We start from the raw sequence: 14,749 nt of genomic DNA on the forward strand, positions 1-14,749 counted from the left end.
TCCCTGCTGAAGATGAATGGCAAATTGTGAAGTTGGTGACTTAGAAAAGCCCTCCTCACCCTCCTCATCCTCTGGGACCAGCCCAGCTGGTTTGTCACTGTGTGCTGTCCTGGCACTGACCCGGGACAGCCAGGGATGCTCCTGTCACCCCTCCCCACCCCAGGCAGGGAAGCTCAGAACCCTCCAGGAGGTTCCCTGTCCTCCAGCAGCAGCAAAAGCTCAAAGCTGGGAAACTTGGAGGAGGGAGCAATGGAGGGCTCAGCCATGGGGTCTGCACCTGCTCACCTGGTTCAAAGCCCCCAGCCAGCAGCCTGGGATGCTTCTCATTCAGAGCACTGATGGTGTTTCCATTCAGGGGTTTAGAATCATGGAATCCTGGACTATCCTGAGTGGGAAGGGACCCCCAGGGATGCTCAGGGCAGCCCCTGGCCCTGCACAGCCACCCCAACAGCCCCACCCTGAGCAGCCCTGGCAGCGCTGTCCAAACGCTCCTGGAGCTCTGGCAGCCTTGGGGCCGGGACCATTCCCTGGGCAGCCTGGGCAGTGCCAGCACCCTCGGGGGCAGCAGCCTTGCCCTGAGCTCCATGCCAAGCCCTGCCACAGCTCCAGCCCTTCCTGGGCTCCTGGCCCTGTCCCAGAGCAGAGCCCAGCCCCTGCCCCTCTGCCTGCCCTGGGCAGGAGCTGCAGCCCCCAGGAGCCTCCCCTCAGTCTCCTGTGCTCCAGCTGAACGAGCCAAGGGCCCTCAGCCGCTCCTCAGAGCCTTCCCCAGCTCCGTGTCCCTCCCTTGGGCACTTTCTAATTTATTTACTTATTCTTTTGACAAATTTAGGTAATTCCAACCAGTGCAACACAGCCCAGAGGCCCCTGCCCAGTCTGTCCTGAGGGGCTCTGATTTTCCCCATCACCCGTGGAGCTGAAGCTGTGGCTGAGGGAAGTAACTGAAGATTCCCCCACAGTGTGTCTTTCATGGGAGCAGGGAGCCCTGTGGGAGCCCTGGCTGGGGGAAGCATCTCCCCCAGGTGCTGTGTCAGTGCAGCCCCTCTTGGCTTTGTGCTGAAGGTGCCCCCTAAAGCCAAGCTCCCATCGTGCCCCATATTCATCCAAAGAACATCCATGAGCTCAAACTCAACAGCTGAACAGCAATCAGTGCTTTTCCTTTCAAACTGCTTTTGGATCAGGTGTGCACCCTGTGATCCACAAGGTCACCACCCCAAGAATGGGCAGGACTGGGCTGAGGGGCAGTGGCTGTCCCTCCCTGGGGCCACTGCAGGGAACAACAGGGATTAAATCAGAGCTTTGTACTCCCCCAGCTCCACCCCAGGGGCTGAGCAGCCCCTTCCTCACTGTCCCTGGGAGGGGACTCAGGCTGGGGATGGGGACCCTGGGCAGGGGAAGAGGGCTTGGGCTAGGGTGACACCCAAGAGCCCAACCAGGACAGGAACAAAGGGCAGGGATGCAGCCTGCAGGGGGTTCAGGGATGTGCTGGCAGTGTCCTGCTCCCTCAAACTGAGACCTGCTTTCCTCCTCTCCTGGGCCAGGCAGATCCCTCCAGCCCTGCCTACCCCACGGAGTTTGCTGCTCATGGAGTTTGTGTCACCAGCTCCCAGCACAGACACACTGGGCAGAAATCTGGCTGGACACATTCCACTGCTCCCCTACCCAAAGGGCCACTCCACCCTGCAGCTCCCCAGTTTCCTCTGCTCCTGTCAGATCAGTCTGAGTGGTGACAGGACCTGTGTAGGAGGGTGAGCACTGGCTGCACCTGGGATCCCCCTCGGGATCTCCAGGGCCCCAAAATGCCACCAGCCTGCAGGGACAGGGGAAGGCTCCACCCTGGAAGGGATGTGATCACTGCTCCAAAGCTCAGGCTGGCAGGAGCTCCTCAACCCACCAAACACTGATCAGAGCACAGCCTCCTTTTCCATGTGGAAAATTGAGGCAAGAAATCACCACTTGCTCAATTTCTCCAACAAGTGCTGCCTGCTGCAGTGTCCCTTTGCTGGGGAAAGGTGCTCCCTGTTCCTAAAGCCCATCCTCAGAGGACAGGGGGCTGTAGCCTGGCCCTGGGACGTGCATGGGCTTCAGGAACACAAAATCCAAAGGATGGGGGTGCCAGGAGGAGCCATCACCACCCTGACTGCTCAGAGCCCCAGCACTGACTTTGGGGGGCCCTTGCAGCTCAGCCTCCCTCTCTACTGGCCCAACCCACCATTGCCAGCAGAGAGCATCCAGGCTGCTCCCAAAATGGTTCTTCCCACAGTTCCTGATCCTCCTTGAAGAAATAGAGGTTGAGTGGGAAAGAGATAAAAATTCTAATCTTGGAGAAGGGCTTAGATGTTTCACACACCTTTCATCCATCAACAACCACAACATGTTCATCCTCATCTGCTCCCTCCACCTCCTCAGATTTTGAAATTCCTTGGTTCCACTCAGCCACCCCATTAACATGAACTTCCCTCCCTGAGGGGCACCTTGCTGGCAACCACCACCTGGCAGACAGGGGGACACACTGCCAAAACTCCCTTTTCTCTCCCATTTTCCCCCTGCTTTTACAGAAGCATTGTTTTATTTTCCTGCCTGCCCTCTCCTTTATCCCTTTGCATTTTTGCCACTCTAAGTTTTCAGAAGCAGCTTGGAAAAGAGGAAGAGAAAATCCCACCCCTGCTCTTCCCCATGTCCTCCCCTCCCAGCACATGAGCAAAGAGTAGGTTTAGATTGGATATTGGGATGAAATTGCTGGCTCTGAGGGTGGGCAGGCCCTGGCTTGGGGTGCCCAGAGCAGCTGTGGCTGCCCCTGGATCCCTGGCAGTGCCCAAGGCCAGGCTGGACAGGGCTGGGAGCAGCCTGGGACAGTGGGAGGTGTCCCTGCCATGGCAGGGGTGGCACTGGTTGGGCTTTGAGGTCCCTTCCCACCCAAAGCACTCTGTGATTCTTTGATTCTACAATGAAAAGTGATTTATCTATTTTGGAACCTGCTCCCAGAATCGATGCTTTCTACTTTAACCACGTTCAATTTTAGAAACAAAAGGGAGTTGGAAACGTGAGGAACCCTTCCCCCCTGCCTGTTCCCTGGTGGAGCTCCTGGTGTTGCCCCTGACCCCCCTGGGGAGTCACAGCCCCTGAGCCTGGGGCCAGAGCGTGGCCACAGTCCTGCTGTCCCTGGGCCCCACTGAAGTCCCCGGGAGCCCCAGGAGCTGGAAGTGCCCGGGCTGGAGGGAGAGCCAGCTCTGGCAGGCAGCCAAAGGCGGCTTCCCCGCACACATCAAAGGGGAAACCTCCTGCTCCTCCCGGGCAGCTCCTCCTCAGCTGGAAACTCTCCGGGCTGCCTTGGCCCCAGGTGTGGGATGGGCTGGGATGGGTTCCCCCACGCACATCCCCCCAAGCCCCGCTGAGCTGCAGCAAGGCTCCCCTGTCCTACCCCAAAACTTCTCTGTGCTCCACTCTCCTCCTGGGCCAGAGAGGGACAGGGAAGATCCTCCCTTGCAGAGGGACAGGGGGAGCTGCTCAGGAGGGCTCCTCTCCCTGCAGAGATCCCCGAGGGACACCCAAACATTGTCCCCAACAGCACAAGGGTGAAAGGGGGAAGCAGAGCTCACAGCGAGCCCCAAGCCCTGCCCCAGGCCAGGAGGGGCCAACGTGTGGCTGCCCTGTCCCAGCACAACCCTGCTCTGCTCTTCCCCTTTGCCACCACATCCACAGGGGGGATTTTCTGTTTCAAACACGATTGATTCCCTTTTTACCCCTGCCTTCCAACCATGGGCAAGCCCTGCCCTGGCCCTGCTCCTTCCACATGTGCTGGAGCATTTTAACCACCCCTGCATGGGCAAAGATGGGGAGGACTAACCCCAATTCCTGACCTAATGCCATTAGAGCTCTCTAAGCCCTGCAGGAGGGATATTTTCTGCTCTTAATCTCTCCTCCCAGCCTGAGCTGGGAGAGGTGACTGGGTGAATGGTCACACGCATCCGGCCATGCGGGATCACCATCCCCTGAGCTCCCCACGCTGCCTGCCTGGAGCTGGGGCTGGAGGGGCCAGACAAGGCTGCTGGAGCCTGGCAGGATATGGGAAGAGGCTCCTCCAAACCCCCCTGCAGCAAAGGTAGCACCAGCAGCTCTCTGGGAAGTGACATAGCCCCCAGCCCCTTGCACGTCACAGTCACCCAGTGGGTCTGGTTGGAAGTGACCACGGTGGGATCACCTGGTGCCACCTCCCCACTCAAGCAGGGTCATCCCAAGTCTTAATAAATCCTTTACAATAAGCATCTCTCCCACCCCTAATTCCCAGCTCCCAGGAGCACACTCAGCCCATCCTGGGGGACTCTGCTACTCCCTCAGGGTAAGAAGCAGGGAAACACAACCACACACACAGAACAGCTGGCACAGCTGGCACTGACGGAATCCTCTGGGTACCCCCCTGGCCCACAGCTCGGAGAACACCCGGAGCAGGTCCAGCACAGGGAGCAGCAAGGCTGTCCCAACACTCCCCCACCACGTGTCCCCTGGCCTGGGGACCTGGCAGCTGCAGCACTCACCCACGAGTCCAGCTCCCAGGAACGGTGACGAGGAGATGCTGTTGTGGGATGGCAGGTCCCGGTGCTCACCGTAGTGGGGGCCTTCACCATAGCTCTGCTGGGACAACAGGGGACAGTCACCACAGCGTGGGGACAAAGCACGAGGCTGCCAGGGCCCAGCCTCCCCCAGGAAGAGGCAAAGCCAAAGGCTCCTTGTGAAAAGGGCATGGAAAGGATTTTATCCCCATGCCAAGGGGAGCTGGGCAGTGCAGAGGCCGTGGTGTTGGGAGGCAACATGGCACCTGGGGACATGGCAAGAAGGGACATGGAACCTGCTTTGTCCCTTGCTGGCAGCTCTTTGGCACCCACCAGGTAAGAGCCACACAGCCCCTCCCTGAACCAGGGGGGTGAAGGGGCAAGAAAAAGGTTGGATAAATATAAATATAAATACATATTTTTAGATATATTTATATACATATATAAATTCTAAATATACAAATGAGAGTTGACATAACAGCCCCAGCTCTGCCGCTGATTGGAGAGGGAAAGGTACCATTGCAAAAACAAATCACACAAACCCATTAAAACAAAAATTACACCGTTTCCATGAAGTTTGTGGCATTTCTCTCTTCCCATCCTCAGACCCCAGCCATGAGTGTTGCAGCCTCAACTCCTTCCCTGCAAAACCCTTCCCAAGTTCTCCATCCCCACCAAGGGTGCCATGGCCAGACAATGTGGTGGATTGCAGGGATTCCCTCCTCAGGCTCTCAAAGTCTTGTGGGCTGGTTGCTCAGGAAGCTTTGCCATCAGATGAGATCCCTCAACCCACTCAGATCCCTCGACCCACCCATCTGTGTCTCCTTGGGGCACCTGTCCCACCCCCTGGGTCCCCTCTCCCCACACCAACACCGGTGCAGGGAGGGAGATGCCTGAGCAGCCACAGGAGCCCATCCTAGTGCAGATATGGGAGAGGTTTTTGGAGGAGAAACCTCAAGGGGACCTCAAGGCAGCAAAGCCTGGGGAGATGGGGATGGGGAAAAACCTAGAGAGTCACAGAACCCATGTCCAAAATGGGGCAAGAAAAGCTGTGCCAGGGTTAGACCCAAGGCTCTGCAAGGCCTGGGAAAGACCCCGTTTGTTTTGGTTGGAGCTTGGTGTTTGTGCTTTGTCCTTACCCTTCCTTGGTCAAACGTGGAGCTGTTTTGATCTGCCGTTCCCCAGGAACCTGATCCCGGCCTTTCATCCAAGCCTACCGAAAAACAGGAAGAACAAAGGTTACTCTTTGCTTTATCAGCAAAGCCTCAAAGGTGTTCTCATAAAATTAACTCTTCCTTCTACAAACAAAACAATATTTTCATTAATAAACCACTTCCACTTGGCGTGACCAAGCCTCCCCTCTGCCTCCTCACCTTCCCACTCCCACTGGGAGTTATTCCACAAACTTCAAAGCACATCCCACCACAGCCTGGAAATGGTTCAAAACATGGGACAGTGGGAAGAGGAAAAACCAGTATTTTAACTCCTTTATTCCAGAGAGCACCCATGAACCTCCTTCCCCCGGAGAGCGACAGTGAAAGGGATTGAACTATAAATCAAAACCACATTGCATCCATTTGGATGCTCCAGCTGAACTTGCATTTTGCCCATGGTGGTGCAAGATCATGGGCCAAACTCTATTCAACCTGTGCAGAGTGAAGGAGTGCCCAGAGGTGAAATCCTCAGGTGGGAATTGCTGGGGGTCCAATGTTACAGAGTCACCTGTCCAGGGGTGCTCCTTCAGCCCCCCAAGGTTCCCCTGAGGAAGGGGGGCCATCAGAGCACACCCAGCCACCCCAGCTTCAGCCCTCCCAAGAGTATCCTCAGCACAAGGGATCCAGCCCAGTCCAGCAGAGGAGCAGGCAGAAGGTTTTGCAACGTTTCTGCCCAGGCTGCAGTGGGAGATCAGCTCCTTTCATCCCCTGCCAAGTCCATGCAGGCGGCACCTCCTGGGCTGCACCCAGGGGACTCAGGAACCATGGAATGGTTTGGGCTGGAAGGGACCTCGCTCAGCTCATCCCAGCCCTGCCATGGCAGGGACACCTCCCACTGTCCCAGGCTGCTCCCAGCCCTGCCCAGCCTGGCCTTGGGCACTGCCAGGGATCCAGGGGCAGCCACAGCTGCTCTGGGCACCCCAAGCCAGGGCCTGCCCACCCTGCCAGGGAACAATTCCTGCCCAATCTCCCATCCAGCCCTGCCCTGTGGCACTGGCAGCCATTCCCTGGCTCCTGTCCCTGCAGGCCTTGTCCCCAGTCCCTCTGCAGCTCTCCTGGAGCCCCTTCAGTGAGCTGGGAATGTCCACCCTGACACAAAACCCTTGGGCTGTTGCATCAGCACAGCTCCCACAGTTGCAGCTGATACCACAACCACACGGAAGGAACCTTCTGGAAAACAGCCTCGACCTGACTCAGCTGCAGGATTTCCAACTGTGCTGCTCCACCTCCTGCTCCAGTGGGTGACCAGGGGCTGGGGAGCAGCAGTTGGTGCTCTAAGGGGGCAAATCCAGGGATGTGAGAGGGGCTGGGCAGGGTGGGGGCACCCATCATCTTTTGAGGTGCTGCACAAACAGTGACTCTGCTGGGCTGGACAGAAGAAATCCCAGATCTGCAGAAGGCCGAGAGTGAGGGTGGACCAGTCGTGGACACTTCCCAAGCCAGGGACACCCCCTGTCCCCACAGGAGTCACAGCCACACTGCAGTGACACCAGACTCTCCCAGCAGCATCACCCTGGGGCAGCAGCAGGGCCCCGTGGCTCTCTGGGACCTGTCCTGTGCTGGTTCTTCCAATGGGGAGGCACCTCCAGGTGCCCCAGGATGCCCTTTTGGGAGCAGGGAGCGAGGGGCAGCAAGGACATGGGGCAGGGGGTCAGGGCTCACTCCCATTTCGCTTGGCAAAGCTGATTATTATGGCAAACATGCCTCAGATTTGTCTCCTCCGCTCCCCTCACTGTTCATTTAACCAGAAACTTCTTTCAAATTACATCCTTCTATTTCTGTGCCTTTGTGTTAATCATTTCCCCGGAGAATTGGTGTTTAATTGCTGTCTAATTTGCATAATTATGCATATTAATCTCCACACCTAATGAATATTCATAATTCTCATTTAGATTTTGTTTTCTAATCAAAAATTTCCAATGTGATTACTGTGCAGAGCAGGGATAAGCCTCTAATAATACCTTGGATACTAGGGAGAATTACTGCCAATTCTCCCACCTCCTACTTCCTAGAATAAACTTTTGCTTTGCTAATGTGTTTTTCCAAAGCAATTCATCTGCAATCCCTGCAAACCCTGGCGAGGCAGGAGGCAGAAACGCTCCTTTGAGTCATTTTGCTGTCACGGGTGGTTTTAAAGCTCCCCAAGGGTTGGGGAGAAGACACGAGCAGGATCAGCAGCCTTGGACATGGTTGGAAAATGCTCCCTCTGGGCTGGAAGCACAAGGACTGCAGCACCACAGTCCCCACGAGGAGCCCCAGAGGCAGAGGGGAAGCCAAGGCAGGGGGGTCCAGACCCTGCCACCCCCCAGTGCCCCATGCAGGATGGGCTTTGGGGGTCCTGGGTCCCCCTGAGCTCTCACACAGCCCTCGGGCCTGCCACCACCCCACTGACAGCAGAGCAGCACTCCAGGCCACAACATGCCTGGAGAGGGTGCTCGGGGGGCTCTGGAGGGAGATGGGGTGCCTGGAAGACACTCAGGTTGAGTCTTCCTCCCTTGAATGTCCCTTCAGATATTCAAGAACCTGCAGATAATCCCTAGAGTTATGCCAAAACAGTCTGGACACAATCCTGTGCCCTGTGCCCAGATGAGCCATGTGGTCCTTCCAACCTCCCCCATTCTGGGATTCTGTGCCAAAATTCCTGAAAAATAAAAGCAAACCCTTGTCTGGTCTCCCCAAGGAAGGAAGGAGAGGAGACAGAGAGTGGCACAGGGGGCAAAGGCTGAGGGTCACACATCCCCTCGGCAAGGACAAAGCCCTGGCATGAGCTGCTGCACCCAGTGGTGCCACCAGGATGGCACAGACCCTGGAGAGGGGCCAAACCCCTGAGTGCTCCAACTGCAGAGGATGAGCCACTCACCCAGAGCAAGGGCAGGTCCCCAACCCCTCCTGGGCCCCTTTGTGACACCAAACGGGGTCACAGCAAACCAACCCTTTTTTTCAGGAAGAAATTCCTCCCTGGAAGGTGGGCAGGCCCTGGCTTGGGGTGCCCAGAGCAGCTGTGGCTGCCCCTGGATCCCTGGCAGTGCCCAAGGCCAGGCTGGGCAGGGCTGGGAGCAGCCTGGGACAGTGGCAGGTGTCCCTGCAATGGCAGAGGTGGCACTGGATGGGTTTTAAGATCCCTCCCAACCAAATCCATTCTGGGATTCTGGGATTCTGTAACCCCCAAGGAAACCCAAAAGGTTTCTTGTACCCTCCAGGTAGTTCCTGTGGCTGCCAAGGTGAAGTGAGGTTCCACTCTCCCCCCGAAGCAGCAAGAGCATCCCAGGGTTCTGGAAGCACCTCTGAAGGTGCCCGTGCCAGCTCTGTCTGATGTCTCCTGGAAAATAAAGTCTTGCACCTTCCCCAAGCTGCAGCCATTGGCTTGAAAAGTGCCAGCAAAAAATCTCCCTATTTTCAGCACCTGCAGGTGTTTTAGGAATTCAGGGATTTCTGGGATGAAGCCAGGAAAAAGCAGACTGCCCTCTTTACACGTCTGGCATCTGTCCTACATTCCCTGCCAGCCCACTCTCCCCTCCCTTCGTATTCCTGAGGATCTGCAATTTGGCAGCAAATGCCCTCAGCCAGCCCTGCAAAATCCCAGTGTCTGGCCACGGGCAGGTGTGTCTGGAAAAGCTCCCATCAGCAGGGCTGGCTCCACTCTCAGCACAAAGCCCCTGGGCACAGTGTCACCCCAAACAGTGCCACGCCCTGGGAGCAGCCAGGCTGGACACGAGCAGAGGGAGAGGAAGGGGAAGGGGGAGAGGAGAGGGAAGCTGAGGTGGGAAGGACACGGCCCTGCAGCCCCAGGGCTCAGCCAAGGCACCCCAGCAGCTGTAGGGGTGACCCAGGTGCCCAGGAAGGGTCAGAGGCACCTTGGGGCACCTGGGAATGTTTCCTGCCTCTGGGCATCACCCAGGAGCTGCCCCAGGTGAGACGGAGATCCCTGAGAATCTTCTGGGCCCCAATTGCTCCACACTTGTGGACACATCCTCTGCCTTAAAACACCCACAGGGATGGCAAAAAACCCCATAAATCCAAATCACCAAAGAGAGATCATGTCCAAAGTGCCACGGAGATGCTGCCAGGGCTGGAGCCCCTCTGCTCTGAGCCAGGCTGGCAGAGCTGGGGCTGCTCCCCTGGACAAGAGAAGGCTCCAGGCAGAGCTCAGAGCCCCTGGCAGGGCCTGAAGGGGCTCCAGGAGAGCTGCAGAGGGACTGGGGACAAGGCCTGCAGGGACAGGAGCCAGGGAATGGCTGCCAGTGCCACAGGGCAGGGCTGGATGGGAGATTGGGCAGGAATTGTTCCCTGGCAGGGTGGGCAGGCCCTGGCTTGGGGTGCCCAGAGCAGCTGTGGCTGCCCCTGGATCCCTGGCAGTGCCCAAGGCCAGGCTGGGCAGGGCTGGGAGCAGCCTGGGCCAGTGGGAGGTGTCCCTGCCATGGCAGGGGTGGCACTGGATGGGCTTTAAGGTCTTTCCCAACCCAAACCTTTCTGGGATTTTGTGATTCTGTGGCTGAAAACTCCCATGGCACTGAGCTGAATTCTGTCTGCAGGAAGGAGCTCCATCCTGGCAGGGCTTGGCTTTGCCACTGTTCCAGTGCTCTCCCACCCTGAGGTGTGTGAGTTTTGGAGACACCCATGTGCCCATGCTGCTGGCAGGAGCCAAGCTGATTTTAAAATAACCCCATTTCCCAACTACCCAAGTTAAGGCACACTTTCCAATTGAGAATGACAAAAATAGGAGCTACCTCCTCTCTCCATTAATACAGTTATTAAACTGAGTACAGATTAATTGTGCATTTTAATAACCTTGAGCATGAATATTCATAACACATTTCTTGCTCATGTTCTAATTAAAACATACTAATAGAATAAGATGTAGCTGTCAGACAGTCATTTTTTTTCCTCACGGTTTTCCTGCCACAGCCAAGAAGAGCTGATAGACATGAGCCGTCCTAAGCTTCAGCAGGGATAAAAATAATTTAACCACATTTAGGCTCAGAAAAAACATCCTTAGTGCAGCAATGAACCCTAGTAAAGGCTATGGACAAGTGTCCAGTGACACAGAGCAATGACAGCTGTTGCCATCCAGAGGAACAGAACCACTTTGGACACACAGCTCTGACAAGAAAACACAGCAGAGTGACAGGAAAGGGGACCTGTTTCACCTAAAGGAGGACAGATTTACCTCAGGGGAGGAGATTCTCCCCTGGGAGGGTGGGCAGGCCCTGGCTGGGAGCAGCCTGGGACAGTGGCAGGTGTCCCTGCCATGGCAGGGGTGGCACTGCATGGGCTGTAATGTCCCTCTAGCCCAAACTATTCCAGGATACTATGGAAAGCATTAAAAGGGGGCAGGGTTTTGTGATCCATCCCACATCCTTCCAGCTCAGTTCCCAGCCTGTGCCCTCCAGCTGCCCCAAGAGGAGCTGCCCTGGTTTCAACACCCAGAGCCCCCAAAGCCAGCTGGGCACAGGGGCTGGTCCTTGAGCCCCAGTCTGTGCACAGGTGAGGGAGGGAACGTGGCTCTGGAGGCAGCTCTGACCTCCTGGGCACAGCCAAGGACCCCACAGCCTTTGTGTGTGAGCTCTGAACGCCCCAGTCGGAGCACAGGTGAGGGAGGGAACGTGGTCTGGAGGCAGCTCTGACCTCCTGGGCACAGCCAAGGACCCCACAGCCTTTGTGTGAACGGGACAGGGCAGGAGTTGGACTGGATGGTCCTTGTGTGTCCCTCCCAACCCAGGATATTCCAGGATTCTGTGGAAGGTCTTTTAGAACAAGCTCAGTCCCTAACAATTGCTGTACCCAAAGCAAAGCTCAGGGGTGTGCAGCCATCTCTCTGGATCCAGAGGACATGCAGGGATGGAGAATGGGATGTTTTGCTCCTGAACCCTCTCAGATACCATCTGCAAAGCAAATACAGAGCTTTTGCATTAAATCCTGTACCAAGGAGCACCCTGAGGAGAACATGCACTGCTGGAAAGCTGCAGTGCTGCAGGCTCAAATCATGGAATGGTTGGGCGGGAAGGGTCCTCAAAGCCCATCCAGTGCCACCCTTGCCATGGCAGGGACACCTTCCACTGTCCCACACCCCATCCAACCTGGCCTTGGGCACTGCCAGAGATCCAGGGGCAGCCACAGCTGCTCTGGGCACCCCAAGCCAGGGCCTGCCCACCCTCCCAGGGAGGAATTTCTGGGATTTCTTCAAAATCCCTCAAAGGCACCTTGTTTTTAGGTGTCTGGAGGAGGAGGCAGCGAGGGACCCTCCCAGCAGCCCCAGGGGTGACACTGGGGGACACTGCTGGGGTCTCTGTGCTGCTGGAGCTGTGACTGAGCCAGGCTCAGCCTCTCCCTCCCCCCAGCCTCCACAATCTGCCCTCCCTAATCTGATTCCAGCAAAACGACTGGGCCTGGCTTTTTTTTTTTTTGGTTGGGTTTTTGGGGGTTTTTTTTGTTTCGTTTTTAAATTCTATTAAAAATATTTAGGCCAAATCCCTCCCGTGGCTGGAGGAGGTTTGGAAGCAGCTGTAGCTGCCACGAAGGTGCATCTTCCATCCTCAAGAGAGACCATACAGTGCCCATGGTGGGGATTTGAGGGCCAGGAGGGAAATTCCAGCTCTGCAGCCACAGCAGTGCCCGAGGGCTGGAGCAGGACAAGGATGTGGAGTAAAAACCCCAGAGCCAGCAGCTTTTCCAGCTCATGGAACACTTAGATCCATGGAATGGTTTGGGTTGGAAGGAGCCTCAAAGACCAGCTAGCTCCAAACACCCTGCTGTGGTTGTTGAAGGCAGAGGAGCCCTGCTCCCCACCTGCCTCCCTCGGGGTGGGACAGCACAAGCCAGCACAGGCAGGGCCACCGGTGCCACTGTCATTTGATTTGAAGCAGAGGTGGCAGAAGGCTGCTTGATAAACACTTCCAAATTAAGCGGCTTTGTGTGCTAATCGCTCTGGCAATCAGCCCCACAGCAAAATCTCTGCTAAAAGGGATTGGAAATCAATAAAATTAGTTGACTAGTAATTAGCTTTAGTCCCAGCAAAAGAAAACCAGCAAAGTTGTTTTTTCTGAGGAGAGTTTGCTGCACTCGGTGAGGAACAACCCACCCCGGCACCCCCCAGGAAAGGCTCTGAGGTGCTGGCACAGCCCCTGGGTGGGAGAAGGGGGTGCTGGAAGCAGCTCCCAGAATTCCTGTTTATTTACCAGCCCCATCCACCCCCAAATAGGAAAAAACAGCTGTGAGTGGAAGGCAGCCGGGAGCTGTTTACAGGACGTCGATTGTAGAGGGGACCATACAATTTGTTCACTTCCTTTTCCCGGTGCACGACAAAACAATTAAAATAAAAATAAGGGGGGGTGGATAAAAAACCCACCCTGAACACCTGGAGGGCAGCACGAGGTCCCTGGCAATGCCACCCTGGGGGGCTCAGCTCATGGGGCAGGTCAGGGGATGTTTTACCCTCTTCACTGCTGAGAAAACTGAGGCTGGACCAGAACTGACTGTTGGGACAGTGAGGCTCAGCTGCCCTGCTGCCCTGGCAGTGCCCAAGGCCAGGCTGGATGGGGCTTGGAGCAGCCTGGGACACTGGAAGGTGTCCCTGCCATGGCAGGGGGCTGGAATGTGCTGCCACTTCCTGACCTGCCCAGGGGCACCAAAAGGGCCAGGTGGCATTTCCCTCTGGGCCAGGGCCAGGAAGGGCTGGAGCTGTGGCAGGGCTTGGCATGGAGCTCAGGGCAAGGCTCTTGCCCCCGAGGGTGCTGGCACTGCCCAGGCTGCCCAGGGAATGGTCCCGGCCCCAAGGCTGCCAGAGCTCCAGGAGCTCTCAGGGCTGCTCAGGGTGGGGCTGTTGGGGTGGCTGTGCAGGGACAGGGGCTGCCCTGAGCATCCCTGAGGGTCCCTTCCAGCTCAGGATATTCCAGGACTCCATGAACAGATGCTCTGGCCCAGGAGAGCCCAGTGACATCAGGAGAGCCCCTGGGGTGACATCAGCACCCCGGGGGGGACACACAGCACCCACATTAAACTCAGATCCCTGCACGATTTCTGGGGCAGATCCTGCCCCTGTCTCTTTGTGATGATGAATGAACCCAGAACCCAAAGCCACGACAGGCCCATGCACCCCACACACAGCCCTGATCCAGGGAAGCACCTGCTGCTGCCGCCCCCTCCCCAAATGTGCACTCAGGGATAATTTTTGACTTCAAAAAGCTGATGTCACCACTTTGGTGATTGTTAATTCCTCTGCTCAGCATCTGCTCAGCATCTCCTGCACTGTATTCCAGTTCAGCAGTTTCTGCACACACAGATGGGGTTTAGGAAATGTTTGGGGCTGGGGAAAAATAGGAGAGAACCAGGGAAGGAGTGGGGCAAAATGATCCACTCCCCATTGGCTTTCTATGAGGGATAACCATGGAGAAAAACTGAATCTACACCAAAACCAAACAAAGCCAGAAAGAGGGGAAAAGAGTCAAGGAAGATCTTTAGCAACTCCTGGTCTTCTGGAAGATGCTCTGACATCACTGAAACTGCTCTCAAAGGACAGGGCAGGCTCCACGGCAGCCCCTGGGCTGGTTTTGGGGGTGCTGGTGTGACATCTCAGAAACAGAATCCTGCAATGTCCTGAGCCAGAAAGGATCCACCAGGATTACTGAGTCCAACTCCTGTCTCTGCTCAGGACAGCCCAACAATCCCACCATTTGCATAAACAGTAATAATTATATGCAACAATAAATGTACAAACCAGTGCCCAGCACAGGGGTGAGGAAGTTTTGGAAAAACCAACAAAACCCAACCAGCAAATTTGGCTGTCCCTCAGTTTAGACACAAATCATATTTGCAGATGTAAAGGAAGGTCCCCACTGCATTTTTTATGGAGTGATTTTATGGAAATCAAAATAAAAGCTTGCATTTATTTTAAGTCATCATTAAGGAAATTAATGACATGGGCCAGCCCAAGTCTCATCAAGGCCTTGCAAAATGACTGCACAGGGTGCCCATGGTGGCACTGGGCCACAG

At 56.1% G+C, this 14,749-nt stretch overlaps 1 protein-coding gene across 19 annotated transcripts in view; it reads right to left on the reverse strand.

Annotated features, from left to right (window-relative positions):
• Positions 1–14,749, reverse strand: part of TCF3 (transcription factor 3) — an 82,624-nt gene that overhangs the window by 34,746 nt on the left and 33,129 nt on the right. For 14 of the 19 annotated variants that reach the window (XR_005626284.1, XR_005626283.1, XM_039696692.1 and 11 more), the window contains 2 exons: positions 5,687–5,760; positions 4,533–4,629 (listed from right to left, as the gene is read on the reverse strand). Coding sequence is in view for 17 of the 19 variants with exons in the window: in XM_039696692.1 (XP_039552626.1) it covers positions 4,533–4,629; positions 5,687–5,760 (171 nt within the window). In the remaining 2 variants the exon portion in view is untranslated. The remainder of the gene's footprint in view (positions 1–4,532; positions 4,630–5,686; positions 5,761–14,749) is intronic. The other 5 variants (XM_039696696.1, XM_039696695.1, XM_039696687.1 and 2 more) reach the window with 1 other exon arrangement.

This window comes from Passer montanus, unplaced genomic scaffold, assembly GCF_014805655.1.
Source record: "Passer montanus isolate IOZ18808 unplaced genomic scaffold, ASM1480565v1 scaffold114, whole genome shotgun sequence".
In the NCBI taxonomy this organism is placed as follows: Eukaryota; Metazoa; Chordata; class Aves; order Passeriformes; family Passeridae; genus Passer; species Passer montanus.